General features: G+C 42.1%; 1 protein-coding gene across 1 annotated transcript in view; it reads right to left on the bottom strand.

The window, feature by feature from the left end:
• The window catches only part of DAAM1 (dishevelled associated activator of morphogenesis 1), a 179332-nt gene that overhangs the window by 87343 nt on the left and 64631 nt on the right, over nt 1-27358 (bottom strand). The window contains exons 2-3 of the mRNA XM_029237931.1: nt 26079-26297; nt 6894-6983 (exon numbers count right to left, since the gene is read on the bottom strand). Of these exons, the coding sequence (XP_029093764.1) occupies nt 6894-6983; nt 26079-26261 (273 nt within the window). The 5' untranslated portion in view covers nt 26262-26297. The remainder of the gene's footprint in view (nt 1-6893; nt 6984-26078; nt 26298-27358) is intronic.

Below are 27358 nucleotides of genomic sequence, written 5' to 3'. Positions count from 1 at the left end.
TGTGTGTGTGTGTGTGTGTGTGTGTGTGTGTGTGTGTGTGTGTGTGTAGCTCCATGACTAATGGCTCGCTTCTGTCCCTGTGGGCTCCAGCCTGTCCTTGCTCCATCCCCACTTTACATCCACCCTCCTTCCCAACTGCCTACTCCAGGGACATGAAGCAAAGACAGCAGCTTTAGGGGGAGTGCTTAGCTAGCTTGCATGATTATATAAGGGTTAATCTCTTTGCTTTGTGTGTGTGTTTCCCCCAGTAGTCCTGCTTTTCTGACTGAAACTGACAGATATAAAATATACTCTACACATTTTTTTTTAAAGAGCAATTTTATTTTTGTAATCAGAAAAAAACAAAACAACCTTATCCCAAGGTAGGATGGAGAACAATGCACTGTGGAAAATTTGAGAAATATTTGTATAAAGAAGACAATGTAAACCACCCACAATCCCACCAAACAATGGTTTCTGTCTGCCTACTTCTATATCTACTCTTTGCAAACTTTTGATCGTACTGATTATACAGTCTTACATCTTTTTCTAAACCTTATCATTACATGCTGAGCAGTTTCCCATGTCATCAAAATTTCTTTGAAAGCATGACTTTTCAGTGGGAGCAAGATACTGTTATGGTTGTGTACGATAATACAACCATCCCCCTTTAAATTGTTTACCATCACTGGCTTTCACAGACAACACTGCAAAGAACACCTCACACATAGTTCTTTGCCTGCATCTTTTATCATTTCCATGGGATCGACTCCTGGAAGACGCATGTTTCAGGCTCTGGGTACGTATTATCAAATGGTTTTGGCCACCATCTTTAGGTCCATCAGCATCTCATACTTAGGCCAATGTTCAAAATGTTTATCAACAGTGTAACATGGGCATCAATGAATCAGAACTAATGATGCAATATGGGAACAGGGTCCTGGCGTCCCCTGCTTGTCATGCCAGGAGTTAACCCTTGAGTCCCTGAATCATGAAGGAAGACTGGTGAGCCCTTGGGGGAAAGGTCAGATTGTCAGGGCAGTTTTTATTGGGAGGGCTTGAGGCAACTGCTCTTTACCACTGGAATTGGCAATATTTTGACAGATACCACAGTTTCACTGGGGTATGCACACCCAGTGAACAGACTGAGTTGGTGTTTTCACCTGACTTCTCTTCTCTGGGCTGAACAAACCTCAGTTATTTCAGTCTTCCCCTCAGTGTCTTCATGCTTCAAAAGTTTAAGCCTCTCTACAGATTTCCTAATAAGCCCTAGAAATTGTGTTTAGTAAAGATCAGATTACCCAACAGTCTAAACTTGACCTTTTAAGCATTGGCAAAAAGGAAAAAGAACAAAGTACAAATCAAGAGGGAAAGTGTACAGCATATGTGAACATAGCTCAGCTGCTGGAAAAGGAGCCCATTTCTAGATGATGGGATGAAAGCATGACGACAGCAACAGGTCCCTCGCTGGCATAACCCCAGGAGGGGTCAAAGTGGTGAAGGAACGAACTGCTGTCTCCAACACACACACACACCCCAAAGCTTGGAGCCTCCTTCCTCTGTGCCCCAGAGCCTGTCTGCTTACCCTAGTATGGAGCTCATGGAAAGACTTGTCAGTTATTTGATTTTATCTGCTTCCTCTACCTGGACCATCCACTCCAGGAAATTTGATTTACTTGTTTAATCATCCTCAGAATCTAGCCAATAGTCTGCCCCAGAGAAGGTACTCAGTACACGCTGGGGTGAATCACACACCAACTAGTCCTTTACCAACTGCATTGCTTCATTGACTGAAGCACCAGATCCGTAAAGCTTGTTTTTTTACTGCTTCAATCTGGGATTAAACAGACATCCTCATCTCTCACAGCCAGGGAACATGCAGACAAGGCAGTGAGTTTCAGAGCCTGGAAATACCCATTATCCTCCAGCTACTGTGCTTCCCTCATCTGTTCTTCAGAGAAGTAGAAGGGGAAAGACAGCCCGATCTCATTTCTAATCTTTTTTATGTCTGCCACATTCTGTAACCCCTTAGCACTTAGGAGCACAAAGGCCAACTGGAATCCATTATCAGGGTGAAAACTCAATGACAGGAGACCAAACCAGGTACTTCTAAAGAAGTCTAGAAATACAGTTACGGATATCTCGTTTCCTCCCTTTTACTGGCTCCCTCTCCCAAATCTTGACATCTAGCAAACTGGGCACCTGAAAACCTAACGCTCACTCTACTGCATAGTCAAACAACTACAGTAACGAAGGAAGAGAAGACCTAACTTCTCCTCCCTCTTCCCTTCCCATTAGGAGACTCTGAACAACCAGAGGATTAATGTATCAACATCCCACTTCCTTGTTGTCCAACTGGTTTGTTTGACAGTCGTGTAGAAGACCGATGGTTCCTTTTGTCTCTAATTCCACTACTTTAGCATATGTTCCTTTAAATCCCTGTTTTGATCAAACCGCTTCCTCCCCATGTTCCCAACACAGGAGGGCCTCGACTCTCCAGGATCTAAAAGATCCTGATGACCATTCACCATACATCTTTTTGTGTTTGTGGTGAAGGAGAATTCCTTCTTGTGGAGAGGAGTGGGGAGGTGATCCAATTAGGATATGTGAACCAAATAAAGGGAGTGAATGAAAGGTATCAGGAGAATTTTCAGCCACTTTTCCTAGATGTCTTCAGAACATGCCTGTCACCAGATCAGCACTTCCCACAAAGCTTAACGGCTCAACTGCAGCCAGGTTAGACAAGATTCTAGAGTGATTTAATTAAACTAGAGTCAAACTCAGCAGTAGAGTAAAAACTCACCTTCTCCAAAGCAGACCTCAAAAGACACAGAAATGGGGACTTCCCTGGTGGCAGAGTGGTTAAGACTCCGTGCTCCCAATGCAGGGGACCCGGGTTCGATTGCTGGTCTGGGAACTAGATCCCACATGTATGCCACAACTAAGAGTTCGCAGGCCACAACTAAGGAGCCCGCCTGCCGCAACTAAGGAGCCCACGTGCTGCAACTAAGGAGCCTGTGAGCCACAACTAGACCTGATGCAACCAAATATATATATATATATATGTATATATATAAAGATACAGAAATGTAATATGGAGAATTTAGAGCCATTTACTTAAGCCTTGGCTTAGGGATCAGAAATGGAAGGAAGAAAAATTAGGTACAGTCATCAAATTCTGATCTTTGCCTCAAATATCTGATGTTACTAGAGCTAACAGCTTCTAACCCCATTCACTGACTTTGTGAACTCTGAAGCTCATGGAGGGGGAACAAGAATTTTCTGGACACTTACAAGGACTGGTTAAGTGACACAACTATTGCAACTGCTCCTGTGAAGAAGTGTGATTAAAGAAGCTTTCTGCCTGTACTGATAAGATTGCTGTTGCCATAATATATAGCTCGTACGCTACCTTAGTTTCTCCTCTCTGAAGACCTACTCCTTACTTTTCCCAGGGTTTAAAAATCATGTTAACAACAAGCAAATACAGCATGGCCAGATGCCTTTCGTGGTCAGATGGTTCATTGTTTAAAAGGCTTCAGTTTAAAATCCAAAAGATTGTTAACAGATGCAGTTTCTGGCTCAAGACTGGGAAAAACCTCACTTAAACAAAAGAGCATGTTGTGATTGGAACTAAAAAGGGAATTACCTTTAAAGATAAGAACCACAAACATTTCCTATTTGAAAATACCCCCAGCCCCACCAACAGAACCTTTTTTTGGACCTTTCGTAAAAGTTGAAAAAATTGACAGCGGATGGCGGCATAGGACGAACCACGGCTGACCAACCGGCTCAGTCATTTTTACAGATTTGTTTGGACTTTCAAGGCTGCGACATCCATCTCCTGCTCTCCCCCGGATTACTCAATTAGGCAAAATTCCAATTAATTTCTTTCCAATTCTTTTAGCCCCAGAAATACTTTTGCAGTTTTCATTTTGGCTCTGGAAATGGGTTTTCAACCAGAGGACTCAGATAGAGCCGTTTGAGAAATGAACACAGAGCTTGATAAGCAGATAGCCACTGCTGGGACTCAAGTCTCTACTGGATGGAAAAGAGCCACTTGGCCAAGGAAGGCCTGGCCCCATCTTCAGTTCCCAGCCCCGTTTGTCTCCACAACTGCTGTGCACTTTTACACAGAAAGCCTGCTTTTCACCAACTCTGTTTCTGTTGGCGTTCGTGGGCCCTTACTCTATGGCTTCACTATGTATGAGAACATCTCCGATGCCTTGGGTTCTAATCTTGAAAGATGGAGAGTCTGAAGGAGCCATAGGGGTGTAGCTTTCCCTCGCCTCAGCCTGAGAAATAGATGTGGTCAGGCTTGCTGGTGACATGTCTGATTTGAAAAGGTTACTCAAGAGATGGTCCAAGGAAAACAATCTGTTCTCGGCGTTAAGGACGGCCACCACGGGTTTCCTTCGGAGAATGGGCAACCTGTCCTGAAGGAGATCACCTTCTCGGAAGAGAGGCAAACATCGTGCCCTTTTCGTGCTGAGGGTTTTGTGTTCTCTTATTCATTGTGCCATTTCCCGATTTATTACGGGGCCCCAAAAGGTCAGTTTCAGACCAAAGGCACAGCATAGTTTTAACAGTCTGAGAAGCTCTAATCAAGAAAATCCTTAGTCAAGCCATTTTAATGTGAGGCAGATCTATAAACCCATGGGATTCACCAAAGAGTTAAGATGGCTTTCCCACTCAGCCACACCACTGCTAAGTCATAAAAGGAATCCAAGCTGCTGGAATGAAGCTAGCAGGAGAACTGCATTTCCAAAGATCTGTGCAATCCGGCCAGGTACTCGCAGGAAGAGCCCATCCGTCAGGAAATGGGAATTTGAGGCCAGTGGCCACAGCCATATCCATCCTCCTACAAAAAGCCAACCCGCCACGCACACAGGAGACAAGGTTTGCAAGGGGATTTGATAGGCCTGGAAATTGAAAAATGAGCAGCAGCTGTGAGCCCGAGGTCATTACTATCCCTCCAGGGTTTGCCTTTTCTAATCTAAGGGCCAGTAGTTTCCATGATTAACTTTCAATTGCCGTCAAGGGTGTAATAAAATCTGGGAAAGAAGAAAACTTTCCCTTCAGTAAGCTGCTCCCATTTTCCTGCCCTTTCCTTTCCTCTAGTGCATATTCTCAATCCCCGCTTCATGTTGTTTCCTAATTTTGAGAAAAAAATCTGCGCTCGGATTTTTAGACAATGTCCTGTGTGTACTCAGGCACTTAAGGACTTTTCTTTCTCAGTTCTAGGGGCCAGGTCTTGAAGACAGCTGCAGGGGAAGTTCTCTTGTTTTCAAGACCATACACTACCATCACGTTCAGAACAGGACATGACACATTTTTATTTTCATTTTAAAATTCTTTCATTTTAAAATCTGTTTCCTGAGCCACTGACCATCAGTTCCACAGAAGAGAGGTTTTCTAGGTGGTAAGATGTGCACAGAGAGAAAGAGGAGAAGAGGATATACTCTTTCACAAACACATCTTACTGGTTACCACGGGGTTAGGAACCCTTAATGCTCCAACTGATCTGATCTGATAATGGCTCAGAAATCATCTTGAAAGGCTACAGCTGGACACGTCTCTCAGCAAAGGCCCGGGGAACCAAACCCCACACATGGTTTTATCAATGTGGAAAATTAAATGTGCTTTAGATTGTTTGAGAGTCCAGTATAACACTCATGACAATTCAGTGGTTCATTCATCCTACCTTTGCTTCCAAGTATCAGATGCTGGCGTTACAAAGGTTATAAAGCCTGGCGGGAAAGGGGCACACGCAGGCTCACTGCTGGAGAGATGCTCCCGGGAGGGGGGCATGCCAATTACACAAGGCGGCAAAGGGTAGGGGGCAGCCATGGGGGTAAATGGAGGTCCCCAAATGCATCCTAGTCCCCTACGAAAAGGTTTCCCTGGCTGACACCGTGTTTTGACAAGATACTGGATTGTTATATTTTGTTCCTGTTTCCCTGCTTCCAGAGGTTAGTAATTGAGTGCCCACTCCTGTTGGAGAGGTAACATTTTTCTTAGGTGCTAGCCCTGCCTTTCCCACTTCCCCGTCTTGATTTAAGTCTCTCCTAGAACAGAAGGAAAAGTGGCAAAAGGTGGCCATGAACAGCACTGGTTCCAAAAATGGGTGAGAGAACAGTCTAAGAATTTGCCACAGGGGTTTAAAAGATGGCAGAGTGAGCTTTACGGAAGGAGATACAGTCCATAGGGTGATGCCTAGTGCTAGGCTAGGGAATAGTTCGTTTTTTTTTGCTGCCCCCGATACCCTTTCTCTCCTCCTCCAAAGGTACTAGAACCCCCTGCTTTTATGTGTGGATGACTGCCCAGAATAAGACTGCATTCCTGGCAGGGGAGCGTGGCCATGTAGCTAACAGTGCGATGTGAGGGGAATTCAGGTCTGTAACTCCCGGATGTGGCCCTAGGAGTGGGGGCGTGGGGAGCCTGTGCCTCCCCCTTTCCTCCACCCCTAGTCTGGAATGTGAAATGGCTGGAGAGCCACCCCACAGCACCTTAGAGATGGCGAAATGGAAAGTTGTTAGAAGGGAGTCACAGAGGGCTGTGAAAACCACAATTGTGAAACCACAGTGTTAGTTCTCACCTACCTACACACAAACTTTCATGTAAAGGACAAGGGAAAAACACTTCAGTCTTCTGTAAGCTGATATTATTTTGGGTCTCATTTACACAGCGTTATGAATAATAGTGTGAGGTGCGGGGTGCAATGAAGTGTTGATAAAAACAACATCCAAGGAGCTGGCCCTTTACTGCATGTAGCACCAAGGCCACAACAGGACACATTCAATCTGGTTTTTACCTTATAAAGAGCTGCCTGAATTCTGGTGGTGAAATGGGAGAGCAAAGGGCATCCAAAATGATCATTTTCCAGTTAACCATAATCATAATGAATAGCTTACCTTTTTCTTGCTACAGTATATTTGCCATTTTTTCTCTGCTGGAAGTGCAAACATGGCTTCCCTGTGTTTGTCTGTGAGGTCAAGTTCATCCTGAGAAGAAAAATAATAATAATTATTTCACAGATTAAATGTTATTCCTATAAGGGAAGTTATCAGCATTATCAGGGTGAGAAAACAACACCAACACATGTTTAAATGAACTTGGGAAAAACCAAGAAGCTAAGTATAGGTGTATGTTACCAGCACGAAGAAAGCAGGTCCTTGGCCTGGGGCTAGGCACCAAGCACAGTAAGAGGGACAGGCACAGCCCTACATTTACTGAAGGGTAGGGAAAGGGGGCTGAACATGGGCAGAACTGTTCTGGGCCACCTTGTACTGCTGCAGAGGGTCCATCGAGCATTAAAGGCCTTTAAAGCTCCAGAGGGTCCATCGAACATTAAAGGCCTTTAAAACTCCAGAGCTTGGAAGGATTTAATCGTATTGCAGACAAGGGTTTGGAAGGATGGCTCCACAAACAGTGACTAGCGGGATGGGCCCTGAGGGACATGATGAGAGGGGTGGAGGAACAGAACCAAAGGCTGGGATATGGTAATGGATTGGAGTGTTTGCGGGGGACACTGACCAGCTTAGCGGAAGCACTGGGTTTATGCAAAGAATCATCAGGTGAAAGGTTTGAGAGGTAAGGAGTGACTTGTTGGTGGAAAATCTTAAATGCCAGATTAAGGAGCTTATTTTCTTGACCAAGAAGAGCCACTGAAGGTTCTGAGCAAGGGAGTGACATCTGCATCCCCATAAGCATCACCAAAAGCATCATCAATATTTATTAAGTACTTTAAGTGTCAAGCCTTGTGCAGGCATTTTCTCATTTAAGCTCTCACAACAACCTAAGAATTCCACTCATGATTACATCCTCGTTGTAGTAATAATACCTGTTGTAACACAGCTGGGGGAAATTATGGCAGAAGGTTGGGTAAGTAAACTCCTCAAAGACCACACACCTGGTAAATGATGGGGCTGAGGTTTCGGCCTGGAGCCACCTGACTCCAGAGCCCAGACTCAGCCTCTCAGGTCAGGGTCTGGAACATTAATATTATAGTGGTGTGCAGCTTAGATTGGACACTAACAGAAAGCAATTTATGAGCATCCATAACTAATGAACAACAATGGGATAATGACTGTAAAGTGCATAGAGAACAGTTCTTGGCATTTGATAACTCAATCCATGGTCAACATTATTATTGGTATTGAGCATCTGGTACATTTTTATCCCTATAGGGAAAGTTAAATCTAGTTAAGGACGGCAGATTGATGGGTGTGAGACATATTTTAAATTGCTATAAATTAAGGCACAATAATGAGGTTCAAATATCTGAGGCGTATAATGCCTTTGGGGTGTATCTGCAGCTCTGCCACTCGTGAACAACGGCCTCCCATCTTATACCCCTACCTTCACTGGGTCATCAAGTCCTATCATTTCTTCCTTGAAAAATCTCACAGTTTTTCCCTTTGTTTTGTTTCCAATGAAACTACCCAAACTTATGCCCTAATCACCTCTCCTTTGGCTCTGGCACCAGCCTTCCCACTGTTCCTCCTTGCCCTTTCCATCCTTCCCACAGCATGGCCACAGATACATTACAGCAGCGGTTCTCAGACTTGAGTGAGCAACAGAATCACCTGGAAGGCTCCTTACATCACTGATCGCCTAGCGTTGAGGATTGAGCAGGTGGGAGCAAGTGCAAAATGCCATTAGTTCCACACTGCCTGCAAAATTAATTATATATCCCTCAGCCTGTCTTTTGAGGTCTTCTATTTATAACCCCAACTTAATTTACCAGGCTTGCTTCTGGTTATCCCCTTATGCCCTATCCTGTTAACACCTGCACCTCCAGAGCCTAGCCATGCAAGGTCTGACACATGCTGGCTGCCAGGGGAAATTCTTCATCTCATTAAGTCTCTGCTTCCTCACCTCCAGGATGGGCGTGTCATTTCTCCGGCAGGGCTGGATGAAGATTTGCAACATCAACTCAGCAGGCAGCAATGCCTGGCACAGGCAGGGGCAACCTTACTGCAGTTAGTTCTCTCATCATTTAAATACAAATCAGGGGCTATTTTCTTTTAAGAGCAAGGTAAACAGTTAAGTCATTAAAACACACACCCACATACTATTACACCCTAACCACAAGAAATTAGTTAAGAATTTCAACAATGGAAAACAAGGGAAGGAATGAAAAATATTTACAGAAAATTGCATTATAAGGGAACATGTTAAAAATGTTAAAATTTTGGTGTGCAACCATTATATATGTGAACTAATTATTTTTCTTCCTTTCTTCCTTTTTTAATTTCCTGTAAGTTACACCTGCTCTCACGTATTAATGAATGGGGGGAAAATGGTGACATAAATCACTTCCCAACAATTAGGGTTTTCTGGGAGCGGGGGTCAGGTCAGTTATTCAAAGAGCTTGATGATACGGTGCTTAATCTGGGGGAAAGGATTGTGATTTGTGAGAGAGAACAGTGCTATTAATACTGCTTCCTTTACTACACTTCAGCACTGTGTTTTTCCTCACTGAACAGAGGTGTGAAGAAATGTGTAAATCCTAAAAACCTAGAAATTCACAGCAAAGAGGATTAATATTACCATATTTTGCTATTAGAAACCTTCTGCTTCTGCTGAGACACAGAAATGACCAAGCTTGAATTGAGAGGACTCAGTTGAACTAGCACTTAAGGGCAGATGGCTCCATGCAAGGAGAGAATTTCCATAAAATAAAAAAATGAAAAACTGCTATAGGTCCTCTGGATATAATTTGGGATTATAGTAAGAAAATGGGAAGGAATACACGGGTAGTGATAATAGTAATAGCTAACAATTTTTGAGCACTTTCTGTGCGCTTAATAGTAGCGTTTTATATGGATTAATCTAGTTTTTTCCTCACAATAATCCTATAAAGTGGGTAATATTACCCCACTTTCCAGGAAGCTGAATCAGAGAGATTAAATAGCCTGCTCAAGGTAACAAAGCTAGTAAATGGTGGAGGAGGAACTTGAGGCTAGACTGTCTGGGTCCAGAGCCATGTTCTTAACCACTAGCCTATTATTCTATTGATCATTCAACAGGTGGGTAGAGCCATGACACTGATGCTAATAGGAAAATGCATCCATGAGCTGTACTCACGGCCTGCTGGGCCTGCTGACTGTCTGTTCGCACGAAGAGGAGGATTTTGTTGTCAGACATCCCTGAGTTCCAGGTCTGGCTCTTATGGATTATGTAACCTTCAACAGGTGACTTAACCTCTGAACTTCAATTTCTTCACCTCAAACATGAGAATAATATATATCTGATAGCCTTCTCTCAAGCAACCAAATTCATGCAACCAAAACATTTTTTGAGTGTCTACTAAATGTTAGGCATTGTAGATGCAGGGGGTAGAAAGGTATCACAGAGCTCATGTGCTCGAGGCGGCAGAAGGGAAATCAAATAATCACACAGTCCGAGGGACGGTCACACGGAGCTGAGCTGTGAGAACCCACTTACTGTGGGGAGAGGTGGGGCGGTGAAGGCTGTGAGTGAACTGAAGGGAGACCTGAGAAATGAATAGGAATTAAATAGGTAAAAAGCACTGCAGACAGTGAGTGAACAGCAACCTTGCAGGCCACTGTGAGCTTTGGTCTTTATCTTGAGAGCAATCAGAGGTCACTGGTAGATCTGAGCAAGGAGAGTGACACAGATTAAATAATAATTGGGAGTGCCTAGGCACAATGCCCAGAGTGTAATGAGACCCCCATCTCTCCATTCCAAAAGTATCTCTGCTCTGACTCATTCCGTTTTAATAATATGGCTGAAACAAGCATGCAAGATTCTAAGAGACTATCACACAGCCTTAGAGATCAATCAACACCTACTCGATGTCCTACCCATTCCAGGACCGTGTCCAGACATTACAAAGGATGCAAAGATGAATAACAGACCTGGATCTCATGGAATTCAGATTCTAGTTAGGAAGACAAGAGGACAGAAGGCTTCGACAGCTCCTCTCCTTAGGATAAAGTCCAAATTCCTTAGCTGGTAGGTAGGGCCCTTCATGGTATGGCCTTTGCTGACTTGCCCCACCTTGCTGCCCCGGCTGTCACCTCCCTCTCCTCTCCCCTCCCCTCCCCCACCACCAGCAGCCACCTTTCAGCACGTGGGATCACAAGTTGCCCATTTTTGAATCTTCTGCACATGCTGTTCCCTTTTCCCAGAGAGCCCTTCCCACCATGTCTAAGAATCAATCCTGTTTATCTAAGCTTTTTCAAGGGATCTGCTATTCCCCCCAGGAAGTCTACCCTGACTTTCCTGGGGTGGGCAGCCCCTCTCTGCTCTCCTAACCTTACGGCATTTATCACATTGCTGCAGTTATGTGATCAGCATGTATGACTCCCTTTCTAGACTCATCCCCAGGGGGCAGGAATGAAATTTGTTCTGTTCATTTTCGCATTAATTGCCAGTCCCCAAAGCAATATCTGACGTAGCTGGATTGCAAAGAAAAAAGTAAGGTTAGGGAAGCTGGGGCAGCTGGGAAGGAGGGAGAGGGGATTACTGTGGGACATAGTGAAGATCAATGAGTTTCGAAGATTAAAACCCATTCTTTTCTCTTTTTTGCAGTAAGATGTACATACAGTAAATGTACACTCCTAAGTATACAGTTTTCAAGTTTGGCAAAGCTTTACACTGAAGTGGTTTTTGCACTTTATGCGTCTGAAACTGCTTGTACCATTGTACAACTGCTTCTCCCACCGGCAACATATGGCAGTTCCAGTTACTCCACATTCGCACAAACATTTGGTGCTGCATCTTTCTAATTTTAGCCATCCTAGTTTACGTGAAGTGGTGTCTAAATGCAGTTTTAATTTGCATTTTCCTGATGACAACTGATGCTGAATATACCTTTTCACAAGTTCACATGCCGTTCATACGCATTCTTTTATGAGGTATCTACTCAAATCTTTTGCTCATTTCTGAGTTGTCTGTCTTATTGTTGCAAAACATGTCCTTTGTCAGAGGTATGTACTGAGAGTATTTTGCCTCACCTGTGTCTTTTCATTTTGTTAACAGTCTATTTTGATCACTAAGTGTTTTTTTATAAAATATAACTTATTATTTCTTTTAGAGTTAGTGCTTTTTGTCTTCTGCAAGAAATCTTTGCAAGTTGCAGATCAAAAAAAATATTCTATGGTTTCTTATGGAAGCTGCTAGCTTTAGTTTTACCTTCTGTGTTTGAAGCTACACCCCATCTCACAGACACCACTCTTGGGGTCATTCTCTGGTTACAAAATGGATGGATTGCTTTTGCCTTCTTTCTTTTCCAGCTACTTGCACTCATTTAGATACACTGCTGGGCAAGTTGGGGAATGGAAGCACAATTAATGCAAGGAGGAAAAATAACAGAGTACAAACTAATTTGAAATCATCTCACACATTAGTTTCTTCAAAGCTATGAAATTACTTCAATGTAATATTACAAGAGAATTTTTCATTTTGATAATTAACTCAAATACTGAAAGAGGCAATCATGGAAAACAAAACAATTAGGATCACTGTACCTCAGATAGTATCTCTTTTTTTTTTTTTTTTCAGATAGTATCTCTTTACATGAATTTTTTAAGGAAAAAAAGTCAATCTATAGAGACAGAAAGAAGATCAGTGGTTGCTTGGGGCCACAGGCAGGAGCAGAGACAGACTGCAAATGGACACAAGAGGAGATGAGGTGATGGAACTGTTCTAGAACTGGATTGTGGTGATGGTTGCAAAACTGTATAAATTTAGAAAAATGCACTGAACCGTACACTTACAATGGGTCCATTCTACGGCTTGTAAATTATATCTCAATAAAGTTCTAAAAAAAAAAAAAAATCAAGCCTGGTTGCTGGAGCCCCAGGAAAACAAAGAATTCAGAGTAGAGAAAATAGAGCCTTGTGTACACAGTAAGGAAAGAAAATTCTGGTTGAACATTAGATAAACCGAGGAATTGCTTTAGAAGAGAAACTGACTGAAAACAAATGTATGAAGAGGAGGGAAAGGGAAAAAGCAGAGCTCTTTACTGTAAGTAGTTCAATCTGGGAAATGGGACAACTTCAGATACAATTATTGTTTGAAACCGTGATCACTTCCATGAAATATTCCTGTCCTTTCCTTGGAAATTACATAGATTCTATTAGTATGCATTCCGCGTAGGCCAAGAGATAGGCAATGTTTCCCCCAATGTCCCTTAACATTAAATTAGGTGATAGGTTAATATTAATGACTGAAGTCCTGAAGAACATTTTCAGTGTTTTTTGTTTTTCCTGAGTGGTGGACTAGAGAAGAGTATTGGCTCCTCTGCGGGTCAATAGCCAAGTTTTTCACTAAGATTAACAAACAAATGTAGTTAGCCCAACCTCCATTCCAGTTGCTTTTAGATCACCTTACTTTTACTTTTTACCTCTCACCTTACTTTTTTTTTTTTTTTTCCTTTTTGCAATCCAGCTATGTCAGATATTGTTTTGGGGATTGGCAATTAATGCAAAGATGAATAGCATAAATTTAGTTCCTGCTACCATACCTAAGACTGGGATGGCCTAGCTCCTTTCATCGGCCAAAGAATTTTTTTTTTTCATATTATTCTTTCTTGGACAGAGTTTTAAAAGTTAAAGGAAAATGATTTAGCAAATGAAAGAAAAAGAAACATCTGCACCAAGCATCACTCCTCTCCACAGAAAGCTCAAGTTTCTTAAAAACTGAAAGCAACGAATAAAACCCTAAAGGCTTTTCTTCTTGGGGAAGATATCAATTATGTTTTTCATAACTTTACAAAATATTTATTTCATATAGTTATAATATCTTGGAGAAAAGGTAATAATTAGACATTTTTTTATTAAGAAGAAAAAACTTTGAAGGAAGCCCAGCTGCAGGAACTAAAATTCTAGGTTTCATCCCTAACAAAGCATATTATCAAGCCCCACTTCTAAAAGATTCTGTACAAAGAAACCCCACCAGTCCTACACTCTAGAGTAAGCAGGCAGCTCTATAGAGAAATCTATTTAAATCAGAAAACAACTGGCACAGTACAAATCTAAGGAAATGGATTGATTTGCTAAATAAAGCAAGGGAAAGAATTTTGAGATAATATACAATAAGGGTCTTGAATGAGTTGAAAAGCTCTTGTCAGAGATGTGAGCTAAACTGAAATATGGGATTATTTATAACACCTTCAGTCCAATATTTAATATTTATTCTTTGAAAATCTACCACGTCAATAGATTTCAGTAAGCCAACAACAAGTGAGTTTCCAGCTAACAAGAGAAATCTCTAATAAAGGAACTCAGGATTTCTATTTCTAATGAGTTAAGCTAACTCTATATTCACACAGAAGTAGGAAGACATATGATGAACGCTGGGAGAAATGGAGATTAAAAAAATGAGGAGAAGGCTTCCCTGGTGGCGCAGTGGTTGAGAGTCCGCCTGCCGATGCAGGGGACACGGGTTCGTGCCCCGGTCCGGGAAGATCCCACATGCCGCGGAGCGGCTGTTCCCGGGAGCCATGGCCGCTGAGCCTGCGCGTCCGGAGCCTGTGCTCCGCAACGGGAGAGGCCACAACAGTGAGAGGCCCGCGTACCAAAAAAAAAATGAGGAGAGGGAGAAGCTAAGACAGGTCCTTGGGGTCACCCTGCCAATCAACCCATTGTTTTGTATGTGTTTCTGTTTTGGGTTGTTTGGGTTTCTTGTTTTGGCTTGCTTTGTTTGGTTTTGGTTTTGGTTTTTAAACAGTCCCTGACAAGGTAATCATCCATCTGACTCACTGTATAGAGCTCACAGAATTTTCAACATTTTATTATTCACACAAGGCTAACTTTTCTCCTTCAAATTAAATACACCAGGTATTTACCCACAGCAAACGGGCCCAAGTCACCCATCCTAACCCCACCCACCAAAGGTTTCCCACATGCCCAGCAAGCAGCAGCCCCCTGGGGTTCACCTCACATACACCCAACACCAGCAGTGCCTTCCCTGGATTTAGCCCTCTCCCTCGTCCACCCTCGCCTCCCATCCCACAACTCAACACCACCAGATATAAGTCAAACCCTCTCAGAGGGACGAGTGAACAGGCCTGAAGTCACATGACATGGTGAGAAGTACCACATCACAGGGAAAAGGCCAGACAAGGCCGTGGAGGGCTGAAGGGTGACACTGTGGCAACAAAAAGATTACCCTTTTATAAATGGATGGAGAAAAGGTATTATTCAGCTGTACTAAATCATTAAATTTATGAACATCCAGCCTTACCACAGCAAATGACCTTCGCATCAAGGAGTCATGAATTGACATCACAGCTCTTAAAATTTAACCACGATGACCCTGAGAACAGTATTTTATTTTCATAGAGGTGGTTTGGAAACCTGAAAGTTAGATATGACTTTTGTTTGTTTAAACAGAGGTGCATTCAGTGAATTATTACCTATTCCTAACCAGTCAGGAAAGACATAAATGGAAAACAACGGAGAGTGTTAAGTCCCAAAAGGGATGTGTACACACAGAGAACAAACCTTGAAGGTCTTCAGCCTGTACGATTTCTGCCAACGTTCTTAGTCATTACACAAAATACCACAATGTGACTCACCACCACCTACACAACAAGGTTCTCTGTGTCTGATAGAAGTGTTTTCATTCGATATATTAAAAAAAGGAAGTGAGAAATCCCACAAGCAAAGGGTGACTAATAGAAATAATTTTTAGTACCTCACTATCCATGGTTAATTGTTTTATTCTATTTCCTTTCCTACTTTTAATAGTAGGCAATGCAAACTATCCAGTTTGCTAGATGAAGTCTGCTGCTAAACCTGTAGCCTTCTTATTTGGCTTCCTTGCGTTATTTCAACTAGAAACTCATTAGAGTAACTTTAATTTTTAATTAGTTTGCATCACCAGCAGCTTTCCAGTAATCTAAAATAAATAACTCTGTTCTAAACATACGTTAAAATCATCTCCCAATACCCATCCAGCCACCCAAATTTCCAATTTTTATATTTATAATCTAATACAACTTCTGTTGACAAGGCTTAATTGAGAGAATTTCTAAGCAGTGTTTTCCTAAGTGAATGGAGGGACTTTGTCTCCTGAGACACAGAATCAGCTTATAGAGTGACAGATGAGAGAGGCACCCTAAGGCCCTGTGGACAACTGTGAAGCCAAGTTCCATACACATCCCCCTCCCTCAGTGACACCAGCAGTGCTATCGCCCAGACCCCTCCCCACCAGCTCAGCATGTCCTCCAGAGACTTGTTGGGCAGCTCAGCTGACACTTTTAAGTTTTAATTGGGTCAAAAGATATCTAGCACAGTGAGTCTCTTCCCACACTGCAGCTATTTATTTATTTTACCATGTAATATAAGGTAGAGAGACTGTTCAGGACAGAAAATATTTCTTAGACATTATCACCCTTAGCCTTGTAATCTACTATCCTTCATGCCAGCCACTCTGGTGCTCAAACAGTAACTGACAACCAAATGAAGATGAGTAAACAGAATGACAATGGGTGGGTAGGGATGTAGGAAGAGTGCAGCAATCAGCCCAAATCTATCACGACTACTTCAAGAATAATTCAAAATAGGAACCCAATTGCTGGATGATTCAGCCGTCATTAATTCCTGCACACACACATGCATACATTCACTCAAATACATCCTGAGCATCTCATGTGTAATCCTTCAGTAGTAAGTTACTCATCCAGGCCACAAGCATTTACTGAGCATTGATTCTGGGCCAGGTACTGCTCTGGGGATCCTGAGAGTGAAAAAGCCAGATAGGATGCCTGTACCATTCTGCTCTCTGAATGCAAAGAGGCATGTTCACAGTGGATTTAACATAATGAGTGTCCATATGTGAATAAACTCAAACCAATTGTTCAAAAGATGGCAAAGGACTTGCTTTTTCTTCTATATCTGAGAAATACCCATCTTTTCTGAAAACAACCCATGCATATATTCTAAGTGAGCTTCCAGTCATTTGGTTCAGTTTAGTTCTTAAATATTATATTGTGTAATGAAATAAACATCTAGCAGCTGTAGGATGTTTCCAGTAGATTCATTTAAAATTGGACAAGAGGGGGAAAATTCCTTTTTTAGGAATCTCGTTTTTAAATATATATATTATATATATTACATATATATATATTTTTTCCTTCATCCATGAGCCAGAAAATCATAACTAAAAGATGTAGCTGGTACTGAGCTCCTACAACACGAATCAAGAAACAGTTTGAAATTCCAGAGGAATTCTAGGAATTGAAGGTAGAGGATAGGGGATTCCAATCACAGCAGATAAAAAAAGAGTTGAGGACAGTTTACAACTGAAATACACGATCCATGTATTGGGCATTCACCTCCCGCAGGCCATGTGACATATGTTTTGTGAGAGCAAGTGGTGTTTAAATGATTCCCAGTGCATCAATAGATATTCTCAAGTGCAGTTATTTGTACAAACTAGCCATTACTGAAACACCTTTTCAAAATTACACTTGAAAGCTTACCTAAACCACACTACTTATAGAGATCAAATTATCCTCCCAGTCTTTAAAACCTATATTGGTTTGTATGGGGACAGGTAAAGAGTTGGCAAGTAGCGCAGTTTGCTGACTTTGTGTAACTCGCACATGGTAGCCTGAGGATTAAGTTAAACAATCAGATTTTAAGTTGTAGCCAAAAGCTAAGTAGATACATACCGCTCAGTATCTCTTTAGGACTCCTAATAATGAAAATCATCAAGGCCAAGGGGACTCATAACCATTTTCTCAATAACATTATCAGTTCAGAGATGGTTTTACAGTATTTGTATTAAAAAAATAAGTAAAAAAATAAAGGTTTCATGTTTATTTCCTCCATCTCTCCCTGCGTCCCCACCCCCATTTCAGTCCCTAATCTAAATTAAGAAGCACCCAGAAATAAATGGACTGATAACAAACTATCTAACATGAAGTAAAAAATGTAAATGGAGAAAAGGACATTTGGAATGGTCTTGATGAGATAAGATATAAATTTAGGACTAGAAGGAGTAAAATGGTTTTGTGGTTTTATGTTAAGCGTTCCTGGATTTGTTTTTGTGAATCAGAAGATTGAAGAAAACTTTGAAAACCATCTTGACCATCTTACTGTCTCTAAGCAGACAGGACCTCAACCAGTACAAAGAAGTGTATACTGTCCACTGGGATGAAGATCTACTGCCAATCCTACTTGATTCCTGGATTTATTACAAAGTTCTGTTCAAAAGTACAATAGATAAAAGCAAGCGAAACCACCTATATCCACATCCCCTGTATGGCAAATCATCAGGTGTTCTCAGGGCCTAAATAATTTGTTTATAAAGTTCTGGGTTTAGGATTGTTTTGGTGTCACCTTTAAATTGACTGTATATTGGCAGTAGTCCACATCTACCCCATAGGAATTTTAGCACTGAACACATTTAAGCCCATATCTACACTCCCACTTCCCTTTGTGATGTATTACATGTTTTCATACTGTTCCAAACATTTTTCTATGAACCCATCAAGTTGATTTATCCAAAAATGCAACAGTGTCAAGGGAATATCTACTCAGTATTTTTTTTCTTCTCTGTCAACTAACTATGTGCTTTAGATAAACAGGATTTTCTCTTTTGACTTTTATAGGTTTGTCAATTGAAAAAACAAAATTAACCTCATGGAAATTGAACAATTTTGATATCAATTCCTTCATTAGACTACGATTTTTGGCTTCCAGACAACTGAACATTTTGAGACTATTCTAGATATATCTTTGAAGTCTTTATACAGTCTGATTTCCTCTGCTTAATTACCAAGCAATCCTTTACACTCCAATTAAGAACAACAGATTAAAAATATGACTTCTTACAAGCAGTTTTTTGGTTCTTCCATCAGGTTAATATCAAATGTTCCTGCTACCCAATTTTTTCATCTTTCTTGGAGACAAGGAACTGAATAGCTCCTGCAAGAAACTTTCTATTCTTAGTCATGGTCTTCGTATAAAAGGCAAGTTTTAAAAATAAACAGATAAAAAGTGTTGAAACTTTTCATCAATTCTGGTGATAATGGAAAAATTTTATTATTAAAGAGCGCTTAAAATAGCCCTAGTAATAAAAGAAATTATGTTGATAGCCTGAGAAGATTGGTACCAATTCACATGGCTAGTAAAAGAACAAAATCTGAACACTAGTAAATCATAAGACTAACTTTGATTCCTGTAGCTCTTTTCATACCAAAGTGACTTCAGAACATAATGAAAAATGAAGAGATTACTGATGTAGGTTCCCAAGGGAATTCATCTGGCACAGCTTACCTTGACTGTGAATTCATCTAACTCCGATACATCAACTAAATCCTCTCATTCCTACTTTCTTCATTTCTCAAAGTCTATTCTGGTTACTAATGTTGAGAGTGTCCTCAGGACTTAATAACGATAAAACTGACCCATACTAAGTTATTATATTTATGAACATACAAATCTTCTCATTATCCACCATCACTATCTTCCCCATTGAGACGTTAACTTTTGTTGACAGTCCTCAATTGCATAAAAGGTGATCATTAATAAATTTCTCAATAAGTTTCTTTAAAATATTTTATGTTTCCTGGAAGGCACAGCACTGTATATAACAAATTATCCCAGAACATTAGACCCATTGCCCAAATAAATGGTAGACTAAACACTGAATTTGAAAGAAGGCAGATTAATCAGGAAACACTGTAAATGGAATTGGTAACATTTCAGGCTTAGGAAAACTTGGGTCCATACTGCCTGTTATTCCCAACTAGCTATAAATTCACAGTGATGTACTATATTAGAAAGGAAAGTTTTCCTCTGGTCAGTCTGTGAAACTGATTCCAAGTACCATTCTAAAATAATGATCATACTTGTCATAAACCTGGTTTTGCACCTAAAACCTCACCCAGGAAAAGCAGTTGTACATTCTGATGTTTCACAAGGCAAGAGAACTGAGGGAACCTGTGAGGAGATACCAGTTCCAATATGGCTGTTCCTGTGAAATATTCTGCAGGATACCCTTAGCCCATCAACTCTTGGCATATTCAGGAGTCTATGTATTTGGATAGAAAATTGGAAGGGAGCTCTTGGTAAATTCTCTTTCCTTTCCATTTCAAAATTAAAGTAGGCAGAGGAGGTAAGCATTGAAACAAGGCATCTCACCTCAACAACTGGACTCAACGGAAAACATACTCAGAATCTACCCAAGGAGACATGACACTTTTTGCTAAAACTTACTGATACCTCAGTAAGAGGTGTCAGTAAGCGACTGCAATGAGCAAGGGTTATTTTTGTAAATATAACCAGACAGCAAAATATTGTTACGTACTTTGGTATATTTAGTTCATTGAGAAAACCTGTAAGAAAGCAGAGGTACTGTCCTTTGGTTCAAATAAGAATCTGAGATATATAATTAAATCAACACAACCATCCCCATCCCCTTTTCCTGGCTCTCAGAACCCCAATCCGCTCAGGCTCCTATTTCACACTCTATCCACACTGAACTTTCAGCTCCTTGAGCTTTCCACATTTTATCTCTCACCTCCCAATCCCATACATGCTGTTTTCACTGTCTGTAACACTCTTTTCTCTCCTTTTCCCCTGGATAATTCCTTCTAGTTTTTCATGTCTTACATTAAATATCACTTCCTCCAGGAAGGCTTCCAAGATCCTTCCACACTAGGTACCTGTGAGGCTTGGGGGTAGGTGTGAGTAAGCAGCATCCTCCTTCCCCAACAAGAATGGAGTTAAATGACAGCTAGGTTAAGAAATCAAGCAAATGGAGATCAAAATACCTTCCTTTTCACTCCTGAAAGCTGGGTTGGAGAACCCAACTTTCATCTGTAGACAAGTGGGCTTGTTGAGATTTCAGTGCTGAATTAGACACTTAGCCACCCATCATGGAGACAGCTGGACAATTGCAAACTCCCCAAGGGGGTTCAAACCTATGAAATTTATAGCACCAAGGGTCACAGAATGTATGCTTTCTGAAGGCAGGTTGATTTGCAGAGAATTAGGGAAAGGGAGAGAGACTAAGCTATGCATATTCCAAAGAGGAGTTGGAAGAGAAGCTGAGAATATTACTTCCCAGCAAGAGAGCTAAGAGTGATGGAAATAGAACCTGGGAATCAACTCTCACCTTGTGAAAAAAAGAGGGGAATAAAGGTTCTTCCCCAGGAAAACGTACTGCTAGAGCGGCCCCTCTCACAGCCCTCAGTCACAGTGGATAAGAGTGCCTGTTTTGTTGCCTGTTTCCCCTGCTAGACCTTCCGCCCCACAAAGTCATTAAGGACCAGCTGCCTCAGGGCCTGGCACAGAGCAGGCACTTAACACACACACATACATCAAAAGAATCGATCTGTCAATTAATAACACATTCTTCTGTTTTTCCCCAAGGAAATCTTCCACTGCTAACGTTAAGATGGAAGAAGTTACTTGAACTAGGACAGTGCACAGAGCTATCATCCCCAGCACTCTTCAAATATGTTGGTGGCGATAATCTAAGACCTAAAAACCCTGTAGAAAAGACAAGACTTCAGCTGAATCTTATTTTCCGGGAAAAATGCTGAATCTCAGATTGGTTACATTCTTTCTTTTTTTTTGCGGTACGCGGGCCTCTCACCGCTGTGGCCTCTCCTGCTGTGGAGCACAGGCTCCGGACGCGCAGGCTCCGCAGCCATGGCTCACGGGCCCAGCCTCTCCGCAGCATGTGGGATCCTCCCGGACCGGGGCACGAACCCGTGTCCCCTGCATCGGCAGGCGGACTCTCAACCACTGCGCCACCAGGGAAGCCCTGGTTACGTTCTTGATTTGTGGCTGAGGCAAAGGACAAAGCAGAAGTGGAGAGGGGAGGAGGAGGAGGTAATACAGAAAAAGGATTGATGCTCAAAGGCATAAAATATAAGCAGACATCACACTAATGCTCAATATTTTATTTTTAAATATTCCAAATCATTTAAAAATTGTTGGCAAGAAGACTTTATTTCTATTTGGCAATTCTCTCTCTCTCTCTCTCTCACACACACACATACACACACACACACACACACCACATTCCCAAGTTACACATCCTCAGTTCTCCAGGAGGTATAGAACCGTTTTAAAAGCAGCTGGTCGACCGGTAGGGAGTGGAAACTAACAAGAGTTGGCAAAGATGTGAAAAATTGGAACTCTCATACACTGCTGGTGGAAATGTAAGATGGTGCAGTGCAGCCACTTTGGAAAACAGTCTGGAAGTTCCTCAAAAGTTATATACAGTGTTATATATGACCCAGAAATCCCACTCTCAGGTATATACCCATGAGAACTGAAACTATATTTCCACATGACAAAACTTGTATATGAACATTTAGAGCAGCAAAACTCATAATAGCTAAAGACTGGCAACAACCCAACTGTCCATCAGCAATGAGTGGATAAACAAAATGTGGTGTGTCCATACAACGGAATTTATTCAACAATAACAAGAAATGAAGTACTGATACATACTACAACTTGGAAAAACCTTGAAAAGATTACACTAACTGAAAGGAGGCAGTTACAAAGGACCACATATTATGATTCCATTTATATGAAATGACCAGAATAGGCAAACTCACAAAAACAGAGACTAGATTAGTGGCTGCCTGGGGATGGTAGGGTTGAGGAGAAGTGGCAAGTGGTGGCTAATGGGTAAGGGAGTTGCTTTTGGGGGTGATGAAAATGTTCTAATTGTAGTGATGGGGGCACTACTCTGTGAATGTACGAAAAACCAGTGAATTGTATCCTTTACACAGGTGAATTATAGAGTATGTGAATTGTACCTCTACAAAGCTGTTACTGAAAACAAAGCGGGGGGTGGGGGGTGGTATGGGGCAGAGTGTGGGTCTGGGACCTCCAGAAATCACTACATCCTGAGGTTGGACTGCTCCGGACTGCCCCACCTGTGGTAGGGAGACTGTTAGAGTATGAGGCACTGCTCAGGGCCCCCATTCTTTAAAGATTCACACGGCTGACCTCTCACCCACGCCTGCTTTATTTATGAGATTTATGATAAGGGTGCAGTAAGTAATTCTGAAACCAACCTATTTGGTAACACTTTAAAATACATCAAAATGAGTGACTCATCAGAAGAGACAAAGGAAACTAGTTTATAACAACCGGCTCTGATGAGATGCTTTCCACCAGATAGAGGCAGAATGGTCTGCAAGTTAGGACCCACACTGGCGTGCTCCCAGCAGGCAGATCAGCTTTCAAGAAAAGGAAAAGCCTGAGATATTTGCCCGGGGTGTTGTGTCCAGAAAATACCTGAACTATCTCCTATCCTTCTCGTTGTACTAGGATGTGGGGTATAAAGCACCCATGACTAGGTGCCAGCCTTTTAAAAGAAGCTGTCTTCTTTAATCTTCACACCAACCCTAGCAGAGAGATGGCATTATCCCCATTTTGTAGGTGAGGAAATAAACTCAAATTCCAATAGAACCATTTCAGAGGAAGTTACCCTAGGTTGCAGCGTGCTCTGACTCCAGAGGCCACGTGGCCTCCCTCTCCTATGCATGGGCACAGGCAGAACTGCTCCGCGACTAGTCAAGAGAACCCAGGGCAGAGGTTCCCAGTGGCTTTGAGCCCACCTCCTTTGTCCCAGGACACCCTTGGCAGTTGGATGGATCCGTGGTCTAAGTCCCTGAAGTCAAGAGTAGACAAAAATCTATCCATCACTCACCAGGACAGATACAAACCTCAAGATAATTTGTTTTCCAATGGTTTTGGCTTAAAGTTCTGGTTTGGCATTGGCTTTTTAGCAACTAACAGCTGTAGGCAATTTTCACACAGAATAAAGACATCAATAAGGCAGAGAGTGGAATTTTCTCCTTTATGAATACAGAACAACGAGCTGTCTTCAAGATGTACATGGAGCTGCCACCACAAAGGCTCTGGCTTGGGTCTCATTTTGGGAGGCTGACAGAATACAACTGAAAGGACAATGGAGGTGGATGCTTTGAGTGGAACTCGCTCTGCCCACCAGCTCCACCACTGAGGAGGCCTTCATCTCTCAGCAATATCTGTCTCCTTAGGTTGACTTTTGGCTTTAAAATACTTTAACTGGGCAATAACGCCAAGCACATCAGTGCATCATTACTGCCTTTCTTGATAGCCATCCTGATACATGATTCACTGCCCATCCCTGGGAAAGGACTGTGTCCTCCACCCATCCCAATAACCTCAGGCTTGGCCATGTGACTTGTGGTGCCAGTCTCTACAGAAGGGTGATATGTCCTTACCCTGTGTGATTTGCATTGGCCAAAGAAATGTGGGCTAAAGTGACACGTGTCGTTTCCAAGCATAAGCTTAGAGCCTGCTAGCAGTTCACCATGTCTCTCTTTCCTATTCCATCAGACCTGGGTCTTGGTCTTGAGCAGAATATGGCACAGAGCAGAAGCACAGCTGACTCACACTGGACATGCAGCATCAGCAAGAGATAAGCCTCTGCTGTTGTAACCACTAAGATTTTGCTGTCACAGGATAAACTAGCTGCAGATGACCGAGACGGCCATGAACACTGATCCCCTCCACTTCTCTTCTCACTTTCTATCCCTCCTCACAACTCACCTCCTCCAGAAAGCCTTCCCTGACCACCCTCCTCATCATTGTGTCCTACACCCCAAAACACATTTACACAGAGGTGTGTGTGCTTCTTCCTTTGGTGGCATTATACCTCTTGTTATACTACTGAAACTGTCAGCTCTTTGGGAGCAGGTTCTAGTTTTCCGTTTTGAATCTCCTTGCTAGCATCTAGAACAGAGTTCTGCATGCAGTGGGAATGGGAGAGGGTAGAGAGAGATGCCTGAAACACTGAAAATATTCAACGCCATCAAGTGTAAACATGCTGCCAGGAGTCATCTCTTTTCCCCACCGATGTTGGTTGGTAATAAGCCCATTAATCCACTGAGGAGGCCAGAACTCCAACATCAGCTTCATAGTACTCTCTCTTCTTGGCTTATCTCGTAAGAGAAGCTTATAGGTGAATCCTGGTCCATCAAAGCTGGAGTGACAATCAGTTCAGTTATTAGCCCTTGAGGGCAGCGACACAGCCTACGCTACTTTTTTGACCTAAGATTCATGTAAAATGATAGCAGTCTCTAGTATCTGTTGAACAATATAAATGGTCTGATTAGAACTAACTCCGTTACAAAATGCCAGTGGTGATCAAGGGAGGATAGAGTCCTCATGTAACGTCTATTGAACCCCTAAGAAGGGGCAGGCTTTGGGCCATTCCCACTCTGCATTATTCTCATTTAAACATTACATCAAACCTAGGAGAAGGTGGGTTTTTTTTTTTTTTCTTCTGCTTTCCGGAATGTAGGCTCGGAAAAGTCATATGCTTTTTCCATACTGATACAGATAATAAAGTCAGAGCAGTAATTTGAACCAAGGTCTTCCTAATGCCCGTGCCAGTGCCCTTAACAGTACCATAATATCCTCCGGAACACAGAATGGGAAGAAACACTACTTCACAGGTGCTGCAGAAACTTGAAGAGAGCACCTACATCTCTTGATGAATGGGTCCTACACTAGATACATCCCTCACTTCGGTATAGTGGATTCTAAAATATGATAGTATCTATAAAAAGCTTCCCACAACAGTTATTATTGCAGTCCTATCATTAGGCTAAATAATTATACTCTACTTAAGTAATAATGTCTTTCATCCAAGGATCAAGGACGGGAGGGATAGTATGACTAATTTTTTAAAAAACACTATTACTACACACTGGGAGTGGCGGGAAGCATGGGGTAATCCCAGCAGGTGTGAAGCAGATGAAGGAAATATTTGTGCACACAAGCATCTCAGGTTGGGATGGGGAGGAATTAGAAAGGGCAATTTAGGAAGCAGTCGTGCCACATATCTGAAGACCTAAAGGTCTAAATCCCTCCACTTAAAGCACCAGCAAAGCCCTCTGATGTAGTGATGCTACCTTTTCTTTCTCCTTCTCCACAGGCTCAGTGCTGACAGTTGGGGGTGCAGATCAAAGGGATGGATGGGGGCCATTTCACTGAAGAAAGGCAAGCCTGTGTCTAACCAAACTGTCCACATCCTCTCCCCTCCCTCCTGGATAGCCCCGACTACCCCTGGGATGGAAGTCTGAGACTCACCACAAGTTCACTGAACATGACGTCCAGCTCCTCCACAGGGGGCATGGGTAATGCTGGCTCCATGGTCTGAAGCGCAAAGTTGCTATCATTTCGCAGCCGATACGTGATTTCTGGGTGATCATTATTTCGGAAACAGCAGAAGATGAATGAAATCCCCCGTCCACCTCTCTTCCTCGGGGCCATAGCTGAATTCTGTTCTATTTCTTGACCGATTAAACTCTGCGAAAAGAGGACATGACATGTTAAGAATACAAAAATGGATAAGATTTATATAGTTTTCAAGTCAGACCAATTCAAGAAAGATCCCGGTGAGCCAGAGGCAATGTCAGTGGAGCCAACATCTGGAGGCAACGTCTGCAGGGCATAGGGGACAACGTGGGCAGAGAGCACATGCCCGTCTAGGCACTTGTTCAGTGTTTCCTATGACCCACTGCTGAGCAAGCAGTAACACTCCAGCCACCTCACGCCATGGCATATGCTCCAATCCCATTGGGCTCCGGGCCGTTCTCTGCACATCGTGTGCTCTTTCTTGCCAACCCATATTGTTCTTGTTACTCCCCTGCAAGAATGACCTTCTCTTTCTTGCCACCTAGAGGATCTCTTACTTATCCTCTAGGGTTCGATTGCAATTTCTCCTTTACTTTCCCCAAGCAGAATTAATAATATATATGCTAAGACATATCTATCCATTCCAGCTCATGTCACAGTCGAAGTTCCTTAGGAATGTGTCTTCCTATTAGACTGGCAGAACTCAAAGCAGGGGGAAGGGGCTGTGTATCAAGCAACTTGGTGGCCCTAGTGCCCCACACAGCACCAGGAAGTCAGAAGACACTCAGTTAATGTTAATAGTGTTGAATAAATTCATAACAAAGGAGGAGTGACTTAACACAAGCTAGAAGGGTCCGAGATTTTCAAACAGAAAAGATCAAATGAATTCACTGATAGAGAGATGTTTAAATAAATGATAGTATATTCACATAATGGAACATTACACACTCACTAAAAAGAACGAGGCATCTGTGCATGTAGATATGGAAAAATGTTCAAGATACTATGTGATATGTATACTATATACTACAGGATTACATGTTTTAAAGCATTTATGAATATACGTCAGGAAGTGTTAGCAGCAGTAACCTCCAAAAAGAGGGGATGGGAGAACTACTCCTTTTCACTTTATACCCTGTTGAATTTGAATTTTTACCATAAAAATACATTTTTAATGACTGCATAGTTTTTTTTTAAGTTACAACTGCATGTATTGTCTTAGAAAAATTTCT

The sequence above is a fragment of the Monodon monoceros genome, unplaced genomic scaffold (assembly GCF_005190385.1).
Source record: "Monodon monoceros isolate NGI ecotype Baffin Bay Population unplaced genomic scaffold, NGI_Narwhal_1 Super_Scaffold_21, whole genome shotgun sequence".
NCBI classification, from domain to species: Eukaryota; Metazoa; Chordata; class Mammalia; order Artiodactyla; family Monodontidae; genus Monodon; species Monodon monoceros.
The sequence above is the reverse complement of the archived record's forward strand: the minus strand, read 5'-3'. Positions and strand labels throughout refer to the sequence as shown.